Consider the following 13546-nt stretch of genomic DNA (forward strand, 5'->3'; position numbering starts at 1 on the left):
TAACTGTTATGTACTGACGAATCGAAGACGAAACATGAGGTATATCATCAATTGCCAATAAGATATAAAAACTAATTTTGATGCTTAATAGATTTTGTACTATTTCTTGATTCATTTGATGAAAAATCAATAAAATATCAAGTATCGCTATGACAGTACAGAAACAACAAGACAAGATATGATGGAAAAATTTGTGATTATTTTGTTCTTTGTTTGTTATTCAAATCTACCCGGGTAACTCCGGACAATTCTTTTCGCCTCTTTCGGTGCAACATGGACTCCATTCGCTTTATATATAATGGTATGGAGCGAATGGAGGTGAATTGTAACATCTTTGGCCTAGTGACAAGGTGCCAAATCATACCAGCATAATGAGGGAGCATCATGACTGCGAAGGTATGATTGCAATCGCTACTTTAGGCATTCTTCAAGGTATTAGCCTTTTTATTTATTTATATATATTTTAATACACAGACAAACTAAAGTCCTAATGATTATTTCTAAGAATATTCAAAAAATTCGCTTTTATTCTGCTACGAGGAAAATGGAAATCGAATCCCATAGATACGCCATTGAAGGATCGCTGCAATCCAATAACGGCACCGTTGATTCCGTAGTTAGTACGACGTAGAGGCATTCTGAGGAGGTTGTTGTTGCGAAGAGCTCTAGAACGAACATTGATGTTGATTTCACTAAGTAGTGCAGGGCAATCAATATTGTTCGTCAAAATATCGGCAATCAGCATTGCACGGAACAGATCTCGGCGTACTTGTAGAGTATCGAGTCCGATGAGAATCCCACGGCTTTCATAACTAGGCAGCTGGTGAGGGTTATTCCAGGGCAAACGACGAAGAGCGGAACGAACGAATCTGCGCTGTATTGATTCAAGTTTTAAAGCTCCATTATGAAATTGAGGGTTCCATACTGACGAACAATATTCGAGTGTTGACCGTACAAGCGAGCAGTAGAGAGATTATATATCTGTGAAGTGCTTAGTGGTTCTCATGACAAATCCTAGACAACGAGAAGCCTTTGCCACGATGTACGAAATATGCTGCTTGTAATTCAATTGTTCGTCGAGAAGAACGCCAAGATCTTTGACACAATTGACTCTATCAATCACTGATCTTCGAAAACAATAATTGAAACGGAAAGGTGTTTTTTTTTCATGTGAAGGTAATAATCGAGCATTTGCTGATATTTAGCGTCATTTTATTAATTTCACACCACTCGGAGAAAATTTCAAGCTCACTCTGAAGAAAATAGGCATCTTCAAGAGTCTTGATAATTTGGAATAACTTTAGATCGTCAGCGAAAGATAATAGTGAACCTTTCAATGAATAATTCACGTCGTTGAAATACAGTAGAAATATCAGTGGTCCGAGATGACTGCCTTGTGGAATACCAGAAAAAGCGAAAAACTCCTTGGAAACCTTTTCATTGATCTTAACCGCCAGCCGTCGATTGCAAAGATACGATTGAATCCGACGCCCTGTCTGTCCAATTCGGCAATTGTGATAGCGTAATTAATTTTATCAAAAGCAGCAGAGAGATCTGTGTAGATGACGTCCGTGTAGATGACCTTTAGACATAGCATCCGTTATAAACGTCGTGAAAGTTGGTAGGTTAGTGGCAGTTGAGCGTTTCGGCATGAACCCGTGTTGCGTACGATGTACTGCTTGCAGTGATTAAAAATAGGCTCCAGAATGACAAGCTCAAACCTTTTTTCTGCACAGGAAACATATAAGCAGATTTCCAAATATCAGGAAATACACCAGTCATGAGTGACAGTCGGAACAGAAGACATAAAGGTACTATAATACCACTAGAGAATCGCTTCAAAATAACTGCCGGGATAGCATCGGGTCCAGCAGAGTATGAAGACTTCATTTTCGCGACTGCTGTTTTTACGGAACTTGCGCTTATGTTGATTGAATTGATTGACTGTCCCAAAACGAAAACGTTAAGTGCTGCCTGGGTGATTTGGGAAGGTGCTAAGATTTTTCTACAAAATATCTCAGAGAATTTTTTCATGAACATTTCGCAAATTTCCTGCATGCTAGGACTTGTCTGTTCATTGTAAAACATAGATGAAGGAAGATCTGACTCCTTCCTTTGCTCGTAAAATTTAAGCGAAACGATTACGCAGAAACAACTTTGAAACGCATAAAATACGGACCGAAAATCACAACAAACTTAATTGAACAGTGTTCCCAAAATATTGAACTGTATATTTCCTTGTTCAACGTTGCGATAGTGGGTGAAGCTTTGGATTGCTCAACCACAGCAGCATATTGCCTGTCAAACCAAATATGTTTTGGGAAACTACACCGTTTCATTGCATGGCAGTATTAAGAAAGACAATCCGGAAAGCTACTTAAAATCTGGCAGCGCATAAGCTTCATCGTTCATTATCATGCAGGGAAACTTTGTCAAATATATCGTGATACAACTTGCGAGCCCGGGTTTTAGCCATCAAATTCTATATATCATTACGGTTCGGTACAGTTTTCACGTTGAACGACTTCATACCTTGCTGGTGCTTGAAAGTATGCACGAAAGTTGAATACATATCTATTTTTTTAGTCACAGTACGTACCGAAGAATCCTTTGCGTCCTTCTGGTGATTCCAGAGGTCCATTTTGTTCGGCTTCCAGTTTTTATCACTGTTGTTAAACGTGTATTTTCAGCGAGAGACGTATTTAGGTGTCCGGGTGTTGTCGCGAAAAAGCTTTAGATGAAGTTCAATGCTTAACCACGAAGACTGAAACTTCTTTTGTGATGGAGATTGAGCATAGGTCGAAAGTGTGAATTTTTTGCTCGTCTGCATCTAACTTCATCTTTTAAAAAATCATTCTTCGCACTTATCTACTATGTTTGCGGTAACAGTTGAATATTGCTTTAGACAATACCAGCAAAACGATATATTGTTTCTAAACTGCATTCCTTGCAGATATTTCACCAAGAATTAAATATATATTGATTCAAATTTCTTTTTATAGTGGCATTATAAAATAATAAATCAACCAAAGAAATGGCTTGGTAGCTATCACAATATGCTTTTCCGGTTATGTAGTTCTGCATTTTCGAAGAACCTCTCTTTTTTGCCCCGTCATTATTTTCTTTCTATTCAACAACGACTTTATTTACACAATATTGTATTCGAGATCCGATTCAGATTTCCAACCAGCACATTTTCCAATTTCGAACACACGTACGTACCCGCCAACACTTAATCTTCTATTTCGCTTCTTTTCTTTTTTTTCATCTCTTGCATTCCGGTCCACTTGTAGCTGCCCTACACGATATCGGTCCACTACGATGACAACGAAGGAGTGCTGCAACATCCGGAGCTAAACATCCCCAGCAGCGGTATCATCCCCCGGACGGTGGAGACATTCACGGTTCATCTGCTGTGTTCCGGTAACGTGTCGAAGGAGGTGTCAGTCGGTATCCACCTGCACGTCGAAGGTCCGCCAAAGCAAAACGATACAAAATTGATTATCAAACGGAATAAAATTTGCATTAAAGGTGAGTGCTCTTTTCGGTGTGTGCACCAGCCCGTTTCTTCGTGGATGTGGGTGCTTTGTCCTGTGGTGTGGGCTAGCTAGGCTAGTGGAGTAAAATAGTAAAATATGTATCGTGTACGTATCGAACTAAGATGTATCATCATCTCTGTATAGTCTGAATTGTGTACAGATTAATGACGAAACCTCCAAATAAAATATTTTTAAATGTCACCCTGAAGATAAACAGGAACCGGCTTAGCGTTACACATTTTTAGGTGAATTTCATGAAAAACACTTTTTTTGCACATAATCGCGTTGTAACCTTTTCTCTAACGGAAACGACGCTCTCATTCAGTGTGTCAAGGAAACAGAAGCACAATGGTTCACTATTCACACTTTCGTCCATTATCGACATCGCAGTTGTTGATGAAAAAAGCATATTGCCATTATTTTTCCAGACTTTGAATACGTTGAACTAGGCTTACCTTGTCGTACATTGGATACAGATGATGATCGTAGATAAAATTGCTTTATTTTTTTTTGTTCTGTTTCATGGTTTTTAACCATTCACAGTTAGTACCTGTTTTACTAGCGAACAAGCGTATATCCAAGTGTCGGTTTCCCGTAATACGCTCTGTGCGATGATTCGTTCATTCATGCGGTTGAAATTTTACTCGCCTCATTTTAGCACTGAATTTCACCTTAATGCTCGATCATACCAAACATTTTTGAAAATATCGATTTTGATGGATTTGTGGTTATCTCATGCTACTGAAAATTTTATCATAAATTGCTAATCGATGATATGTAGAAAAAGCTGTGTTACTTGCTTAAATACAACGATTAATTTCTGCTCATTCTTGTAGAAAAACTGGCGTCCATAGTAAAGTAAGACATATTCACTTAAAAACAGACCAAAAAAGAAAATAGATGATTGAAATTGCGAAAATACGAATATGAGCGAAAAAATATCACCTGAGGTAGGAGTATGTGTTGCTGTTTTCAAATGCTGTCAGTTGGGTGAGAATGAAGACAGCAAAATGCAAAACAAAAGTCTTCTTTATTTCACCAGAAATGCTTTAGGCTGAAAATTTAAACGGCTGCTGAACACCACTGCTGATAGTTATGTTTCGTATGAGTGAAAGTATAGATAGACGATACAAATTATACCTCACAAACTAAACAAACACGAGAGTCAAAATCATCGAAGAATCCAATGAAATTCGATTTGAAAAAAGATTTCACAGAAAACTTTATAGCTAGTTGCTACATATTAGGAATATAAATAAGTGCTTTCCTTTTTTTCTAAATATGAAAAATTATTGACAAAAAAGTACGGATGTGTAATGTCAGAGACATAACTGGATGTCGTGAATACGAATAAAACAAACACGATTTCTTTTTACTTTCGAATTCGAATTGATAGTTGACCGATTGTGTGAATTATGAACTTTAATTCTTTTCACTAGTAAGGAGTGTATCAAAAATAAGCTATTCACAAATTTTTCTTTCAAATTATGATAAAAAACGATATTTTATTCAAAGTAAAAATTGATCTTTATTGTACGAGGTTAAACTTGAGCATAATGAAAACCGGAAGGAATTTAAGTTATTCCTTCATGAATTTTCGAACTTTTGAACGAATGCTCTTCATCAAGTTCCGGACATGTGTTGCATCGCATTTTTTGGACGCTTGAGCCCAATTTTTTTTTTAACTCCTGCATGTTCCCAGCTGCCTTACCAGTCTTCTTGAAGACCCTCTTCACGTAACGCCCAGTAACGTTCGATGGGTCGAAGCTGAGGCCAATTTGGTGGATTGATATTTTTCTCAACAAAATGTATACCCTTTTTCGCAATCCAATTGAGAGTGGTTTTGGCATAGTGAGCCGACGCCAAATTCAGCCAAAACAGTGGAGGTGTACTATGCTTCTTATACAAAGGCAGCAATCTCTTCTGGAACACTCAGATCGATAGATTTCTGCATTTATAGTTCCGGTAGTGTAAAAAATGATTGACTTCAAACCATAGGAACATATTGCTTGTCATACCAGTACCTTTCGACCGAGTTTCTCCACTTGAATCGACCTGTCCGCATCGCTCACATCCTCCTCAACGACGACAGTAAAGTGTTGTGGACCTGGAAGGGTTTTTGAGTCCTCTTTTACATAAGTCTCATCGTCCATCAAAACGTCCATCATTGATTTGTTCTTCATGATTAGAGATACCACTTTCTGGCCCAGTTTCGGGTTGCAAGAACCGGGTTTTCTGCTTCTTCCTGGTAGCTCATCCTAAAAATAATGTTCCCCAAACTTATTAATTATATTTTTAACACTGGCATGATGAATTCCAAACCGCTTCACCAATTTTCGCATAGTAATACCCTTCTCACTTAGCCATGTGTCCAGAACTTTAATTTTCACTTCCTTTTCAATATGCGACATTTTGAAAACGCAGAATTTCAACCGCACAAACAAGTAAAGAATCGAAAGCTGACAGCCAAACGCACAGCATGCTGCGATCTGAGCATAAAAAACCATCACAAATACATGCGTACAACACAAATGTATGTGGATAGCTTATTTTCGATACACTCCTTACACTAGATCAGTGTTTGTGATTGCCGAAAATTTGACAGAAGCTGCCATATTGCTATCTATATTGTATACAACATTTTCAATCCGGTAGAAAATGCTACAAAAACTTGAGTCTCTCAATGCATGAGCCGTGAGAGAATTTTGCAACATTTCATCTTCAATCAATCAAACAATTAAAAAAATAACAACTTCCAATTTCAATTTCTAGTGAATGGCGAGAATACAAAATTTTGTGAAAAAGAATCGCCAAAGCTAGGACTCGAGCTACCAACTTCCAACGATCAAAGTCTGAAAACATAATTGCAATTCCACCAACAACAGTGACGCTAATCCAATCGAAAAAGGAGTCAATAGTGAACCAATGAACTCCCATTTTTTAATTGAACGGATAAATGTTATCAACAGGAAAAGATCAATCATCTTGAGTATTATTAATAGCAAACCAATATTGGAATACAAACACTTGGCTATCCGACATTTCAGGATTATAATTTCATTATTATTACAAGTCATCATAGAAAAGATTAAATGTTTGACTGAATTTTGCTTCGCCAAGAGTTGGCAAACTCTTCATATGCAATTGTTTTACCCACCATCACCTAGATGTACATTTAGTGCTGGATTTTTTTTTTATATTATACGACTTGAAAGCTACTCGATCAATGTCGGAGGTGGTGGTTGCGGTGGTGGTTGAGGTGGTGGTAGCTGCCACCGGGTGTGTGCTTTCAGCGCTATTCAATGTTGCCTTCATGCCGTCCTTTCAATGAGCACAAATTGATCGCAAACGAAAGGACTCCAAAGCGAACGGTTTCACACTGCACCCAAACACGGATCGATATTTTTGCGAACAGATGTCACACACGCCCACAACGATTTCCGTTTTTCAACCTAGCACTTTCCACTTCATTATCTGCATTTCTTTTCGATGACATGCTCGAGTAGGGTTTTGCCGGGACTACTCCGGATCACTCGAAACATGAAATATTAATGAACAGTTTAGATCCGATTTTGGTGAATGGTTTTCGTATACGGTATAAGACAGGCAGCTTGCATTGGAAGCGGGGCTTGGAAAAGTGAATTCGGGAAGATCAACCCTCACTCGATTTAGAATTGAAATACAATTTCCATTTCTGATAGCTTATCACTTCTCGAGTGTAGAAAACCCCTTCCCCAGGCATTCGCGTTGGTGATGTTTTTCCACCTTTTCACCAACCAGCTTCGCTTGTCATCGGTCGGAATGGAAATGGAATCGAAATGTGTGTGTGTTTTTTTTGCTATCCACTCAGGTTTACCAATTCCATATGTTATCCTGTCACACATAGGGATTCCTGTGGCCTAGGATCATCCATAGCGTTTAACATTTCCAAGCGAGATGATATCAATATTATATCAACTTGCGTGTGAATTCGAGTACGGCTTTTCGATGACCGGTGTGTGTGTATTTGTTAGCGAATGTGGGCGGACAGGTCGACAGAAATACATTTCCAAAGCGTGAGCCGTGCCGTGTTGTTACGCAGATATAAAACGCTTTCATTCGCTGCTACACTGAACACCGTTTGATTGGGATAGAATTTCCACCGAGCTTTTGATGATACAATAATTTCCACATCACGTTCCGATGCTCTTGCAGTCGGGTCAGAGTTTGATTGGATTGAAGCTCGATTTTCATTTTAATTGCTTTCGAAAGGGCATCAGCAATTCTAGCTGTTGACTTTTGCCATTTATGTTGTGACAACTGCGGCTGCCGGTCAGTTTTGTTAAATTCAATCTATTCCGTACATAGAATCCTTCACATCCAGCAACTGCCGCCAGGCATTCTTTGAATAATTCCTCAGCAATTTCATCCGACCTGTGCATTATTTTTTAAAAGCACAGAATAAAATTACTCCGTCGGATCAAATTCAATTAATTTTGTTTACCACTTCAGAAAGCTCTCCTTTCGAGCGAAAATACTCAGCAATGTTTATCGAAATACCGAGTGGATGACAAGCCCACTTCACTGGAAAGGCAAAGTCAAACGTGCAAACAATTCGCGAAGCAACAGTTAATATTATACAACTTCTTTATTTAATTTTCGCAAAATTTTGTCGACAACCGAGTGATGAATTGCGAGTGCCTGGGCGCGTTCCGTTTCTTCCTTTTTCCTTCGTGTTATTAATTTGTACTCGTGGTTAACAAAGCACCCACCCGCGCCCGAATGAAGCAGCTAGGCTAGGAGGACCACCCACCCGACGAAATTCACCACCCGCATCGTCCTCCCGTTTGACTTTGGTGTTGTTTCCTAATTGAACATTAATTCTCACTTTCTATATCTTTTCTTCTTTGTCTTCTGTGTGCTTTCTTTTAATTTAGGAATCTTCCCACCACGGCACCGCCTCCCGGCAGCGGAAATTGCACCACCCCAGGGACCGGCACTGCTCGGTGCTGCGGCTTGTGCCCTCGGTTTGGTGCTGGTGGTGGGACTCATTGCCAGTGCCATGTACGTGCGAGCTCGCAAGCAGATCCGCCAGGATTCCCTCCAGTGAGTAATGACTGTGACGCGTAACCGGTGGTGTCGGAACGGAATATAGTGCATGTTTACAGCGCGTGACACATTTATAACCAGCATCCCGGGCTTGCTGGTGGCAGTGGTATGGCGTGCGGCGCCGGGCACAGTTACTCCGCCAGTAACCGTGAGAATGAGACGACAATTTATCTCCTGTCTTGGTTCACTCCGGATCACTTCTACTTTTATCGTTGCTTACGTTTTATTCGCGTAACTTTCCGCTACTCGGCAGCTACCGGCAAGGCGAAACGTAGCAATTGAAAATGATTGTCTGATAAATGAATGTTTTACAACAGAAAAAAATCGTGATTTAATTTTGCGGTTCATTCACTTTGCAAAGTGTACTGAAGGATCTGCGTTGTCGGCACAATGACTTTTGACCCAAACATCCTTTCAATGAACGCGAAGAACAGTAGCCGTTGTGTTGGCGTAACCAATAGTATTTTAGCTACTAGAACTTATAGTTCTGGAACTTATAACACATAATTGCTTTATCTGAGACTCAACATGGATTCATGCCAAACCGTTCGACGTCTACAAACTTAATATCCTATACTTCATTTATCATTCGTTCGATACAATCACGACTCCAAGTAGATTATATCTACACCGTTTTTTCCGTTTCGTTCGACAAGATCAATCATCACATAACCATCTTAAAGTTATGTTGACTTGGATTTAACGGTCCACTTCTGAATTGGCTTCACTCATATCTCACTGGTCACTAAATGATAGTGAAAATAGGAGACTGTACTACCTTCCCAAGTAAAGTCTAACATCAAAATAAGAAAAAAATTAAATCTGATTATGATAGTAACATCAGATTGAAATCCTAATATGATATCGACTCATCAAACTTTCAATTAATATCACATTATGTTATTATTTTGCTGTTTAAAGACAAAAGTTTTGTGAAACTCAAAAAATGAAAATATTAAAATCAACAACTTAGTGAATCCATTGAAATTGAGCAAATTTCAAATGGCAACAAAAAACTACAAAGTTAAGTTTCAATGGAAGAATTATTCCTTCAATCCTATGTTGCCTTTTACAAAAATGCTTTAACATCCTGCCGAGATCCTGCAGTTGATCGCATCCATAACCGCGAAGAAACGATTTCTTTCAAACCATATTTCTGGGAGGCATTAGAGAAATTGGCGATCATCGGTACCACGTTTGTCTGAAGCAGGTCAATCTGAATAGTGGCTTTGGCATTCCCATCTCGCTGATCGTCTGCCGTAGAAGGAGCTTATTTCAGGATTTGATATGAGAAATATATTTGACGTCATCGATTTCCTTCTAGATACGTTAAGTATCCGATTCTGTAACAATTTTTGCGTTCAGTTTAAAAAAAATGTTTCGATATTTGTAATCAAACGACGTCGCGAAGTTCATTCCAAAGTTTTTAAACCATTATTTTCAGTGCATTAAAAAATCGGGGACCTGGATGGCGAAAAAAATTTACTAGCCAAACCAGTTCTGAAAATACCCATAACTTTATATCCAACAGTTTGGAAAAATTCATTGTTTACCAAGTTCGAACATCGAACATTGAAGATTTCAGAACCTAGCTAATTCTTAATAATACTTTAGTGGCTAAGAGAAGCCACCAAGAAAATATATGTTTAATTTGTCTATTCCTTAGTAGTCCACAAACTATGCCGAAGACACTCTTCAATACAATTATCATTCCTAGTTATAAATGCTTAGAGCTTCAAGTACTCACTAACGCTAGATACTATGAGAAGTATTTTTTCAATCATCTAATAGATTTTGGAACTTTAATACACTTTTCCAAAGAAACCGTCTAACTAAATCTTCATAATTTTGAGTCACAGGACTAATTCTGCATCAAATGATCGTAAATTATAAGTCTACACAAGAACTAAAAATTTACTGAAGAGATTCTGGTTCTATCTATGGTCAGAAGCGAGATAATCGTTCATTTTCCAAATTAGTAGAAAAAAACAAATGGTCAGGGATACCTGTTTGCCGGATTCCTAATTCACGTTCCCTGTGTTGTGAAGACTTCGCTGTAAAACGTTCGGTCTTCAGAGCCTCTAAATTCGTATTTCAAAGTGATTACATATGCGAGTTGTGTGAGATCAAGTAGATAACTCAATTTAATGTTATAATGTTCGAATGCTACATCTTTGGATATGAGAAGGACAAAGCGAATATTTTTATACTGTGCTCAAATAACCACACTGCTATTCGCGGTGGATGCGGGATGGAAACGACGCAACGAGTGTGCATTGACAGAAACTACCTGTATACAACTTTGTGAAACAACACTGCTTGTCATATAACCGAACATTTTCCGTCTCCTCATAGCTAGCATTTACAGTCCATAGCAATCGCAGAATGTTCGCGTTCCAAATCAACATAAGTTCGAAACCGGATTCTCTCCGCGGTAGTGTGGGGAGATTGCATGAAATCTTTTTTCTTGCTTCCGACTAATATGGAGATTGCATACAATCTTTTTTTCTTGCTTGCGAGTAATATCGCCTAAATGTATACTATCCCGGACCTTTTTTGGCTGTTCTATTTGTAACTTATGCTCGTGACGTGTCATTTCGAGAAAATCTACATCATATCAACACTCCTAATACCAAGCCTAAAAACGTTACGCTAAGCACCAAGCCTCAAAAAAAGTTGGAACGGTAACTTCGAGCTATCATAGCTCAGTTGTTACTTGACCAATTTCGATAAATTTTACACCCTCGAATTTTGTGAAGTTCGTAAATTTTTTTAAGTATATCATTATTGACGATCGTTTAGGAAAAACTAATGAAAATCTGATTTTTCCCGTTCCAAGTTTTTTTCAAGCTCAAAACGTGCCCTATCTGCATTCATGCGGCACCTGCATCGCGAATCGGATACTGAGAACCTCAACTTTATCGAGTCATAACTTTGTTGTTAGTCAACCGATCTTCAAAATTTGTTCACCATTGGAAAGGTACTACTTCCACAAATAAAATGCACTCAAAAAACTAAGAATAGGGTTGTCTACCCAAAGTTATAATGAAAACTGTCCATAGATGACCTAAGAAAAGATGAGACTTTTTACAATGATCGTAAATATCTCGAAATTCAAAGCGATGACCTATAAATTTTTATACATCATTCGATTGCTAGTGATACCAGCTACAATTTTCGCTCAACTACCATTCCTGGACAATCAAAAGAAAACATTAAACAATCGATAAATTTATAAATATATGTGAATTTTTCATTTTTTTTTTCACATGTTTGTATATAACTCAAAAATTAAAGCGATGACATGTACATTTTTTTGATTCAAAATATTGGAATCATTACCAGAAACAATGTATTGATAATCAAAATTATATATCCGTTCAAAGAAGCTCAAGAAATTTGGTACAAATACAGAGAATTTCTATTATGGAGAAAATTTTGCCAAAAAAAACATCAAAACTTTGAAATTTTATGACATATATTTTTTATTAATTTAGTTGGAAATTTATTATGAACAAAATTTACAAGAAAACTGAAACTTGGATTTTACTGAAAATCTTAAAAATTTTGGTAAATATACCTAAACTCTAAAAAGAATTATGGAATTGGACAAAAGACCTAAACAATTTTCATGCACAACCCAAACGGAATTGATAACTACTAAAATTAGATTTTTTGTTTTAGATTTTCCGTAAAATCTCAAAAAATCGGTAGAAGATCGGAAATTTCAAAATTTCTGATATATATTGCTTTCCAACGTTTCTGCAAATCAAAGTGAAAATATTGGAGTCCGTTTTGATTTCATCTGTTTCAAAGAGACGTAGAATTTGTTTTTCATTAATAAAATAAATTTTGTGACAACACAAAAATTTTAAATTATTTTAATGGCTTTGTACAATAAGAAATAGAACGTAAAACTATATGAATTTCATATACTAACCCATGGCAAAAGAAACAAACTTCAATAAAAAAAAATTGCTTGATTTTTGTTTTACAAGCAATTAAGAACAAAAACATATATCTTAAATTTTCCGCTATCCTAAACGACATCAATTATAATCGATAGAATATTAACATTTAAATATTACAAACTAAGAATTATTTAGGAATGTATAGAATTCGAAAATTATTTGAATTTTCTATTAGTAAACAATTCAGAAAAAGTAGAATTCCGAATTTAGCACAAAAAATCACACGAAATTAAGTAAAACTTGTTTTTATCCACCTAGTTGTGTATGATGCCTTTCTCATATCTCTCTTATTCATATATAAAAAATGTAAATGTGCATGAACTAGTGTAACCTACAAAATGAAAAAGCAAAGTCCTGACATTACATTCCTTTTGTGGAATTTGGCCTTTCTGTTTCAACGGACTTCGCAACCGATTCTTAGTGTACAGAATCATTGCATGGCTAGTACTACGATCCTATTGACACTAAGAATCCATCCAGGTCGCGACTCGAACATACGACAACTGGCTTGTAAGACCTGTACCCTATACTCTGAACCGCCAACCCGGGACCTACAAAATAAAACAGTTCTCAAATCGGTTAGGCCATCTTTCTCAGTGAAGTGAGTTCCACTATTTCAGGTACTTATGAAACTGGAATCGCCCCGAATATTAGCTTTGCAGCAGCCTTTGCGATTAGCACCAACCAACCAATCTATTTGCAGCTTACAGTTGTCTTCGTCTCTAAAAACAACCTCTTCGTTTGAATGCTTATTACTGAATGAAACCCTGCACCTATGTTATCAGAACTAATTGGCTCAAGTGGCATGTTCCGCTAGTTATTTGGAGATTCGTGCCTTGCCGTAGCTTCTCATCAACTTCCCGATGGGAAGGGAAGGATAAAAAGAACATGGCAGGGAATTGGGAATTGGGTGAGGTGGGAAAACAGCACAAAACATAAAGAAATAAA

At 37.5% G+C, this 13546-nt stretch overlaps 1 protein-coding gene across 2 annotated transcripts in view; it reads left to right on the forward strand.

Moving 5' to 3' along the window:
* Positions 1–13546, forward strand: part of LOC131435656 (tyrosine-protein kinase Drl) — a 186542-nt gene that overhangs the window by 85465 nt on the left and 87531 nt on the right. For both annotated transcript variants that reach the window (XM_058603775.1, XM_058603776.1), the window contains exons 3-4: positions 3294–3531; positions 8456–8624. In XM_058603775.1, coding sequence (XP_058459758.1) covers positions 3294–3531; positions 8456–8624 — 407 coding nt within the window. The remainder of the gene's footprint in view (positions 1–3293; positions 3532–8455; positions 8625–13546) is intronic.

Source organism: Malaya genurostris, chromosome 3 (assembly GCF_030247185.1).
Source record: "Malaya genurostris strain Urasoe2022 chromosome 3, Malgen_1.1, whole genome shotgun sequence".
NCBI classification, from domain to species: Eukaryota; Metazoa; Arthropoda; class Insecta; order Diptera; family Culicidae; genus Malaya; species Malaya genurostris.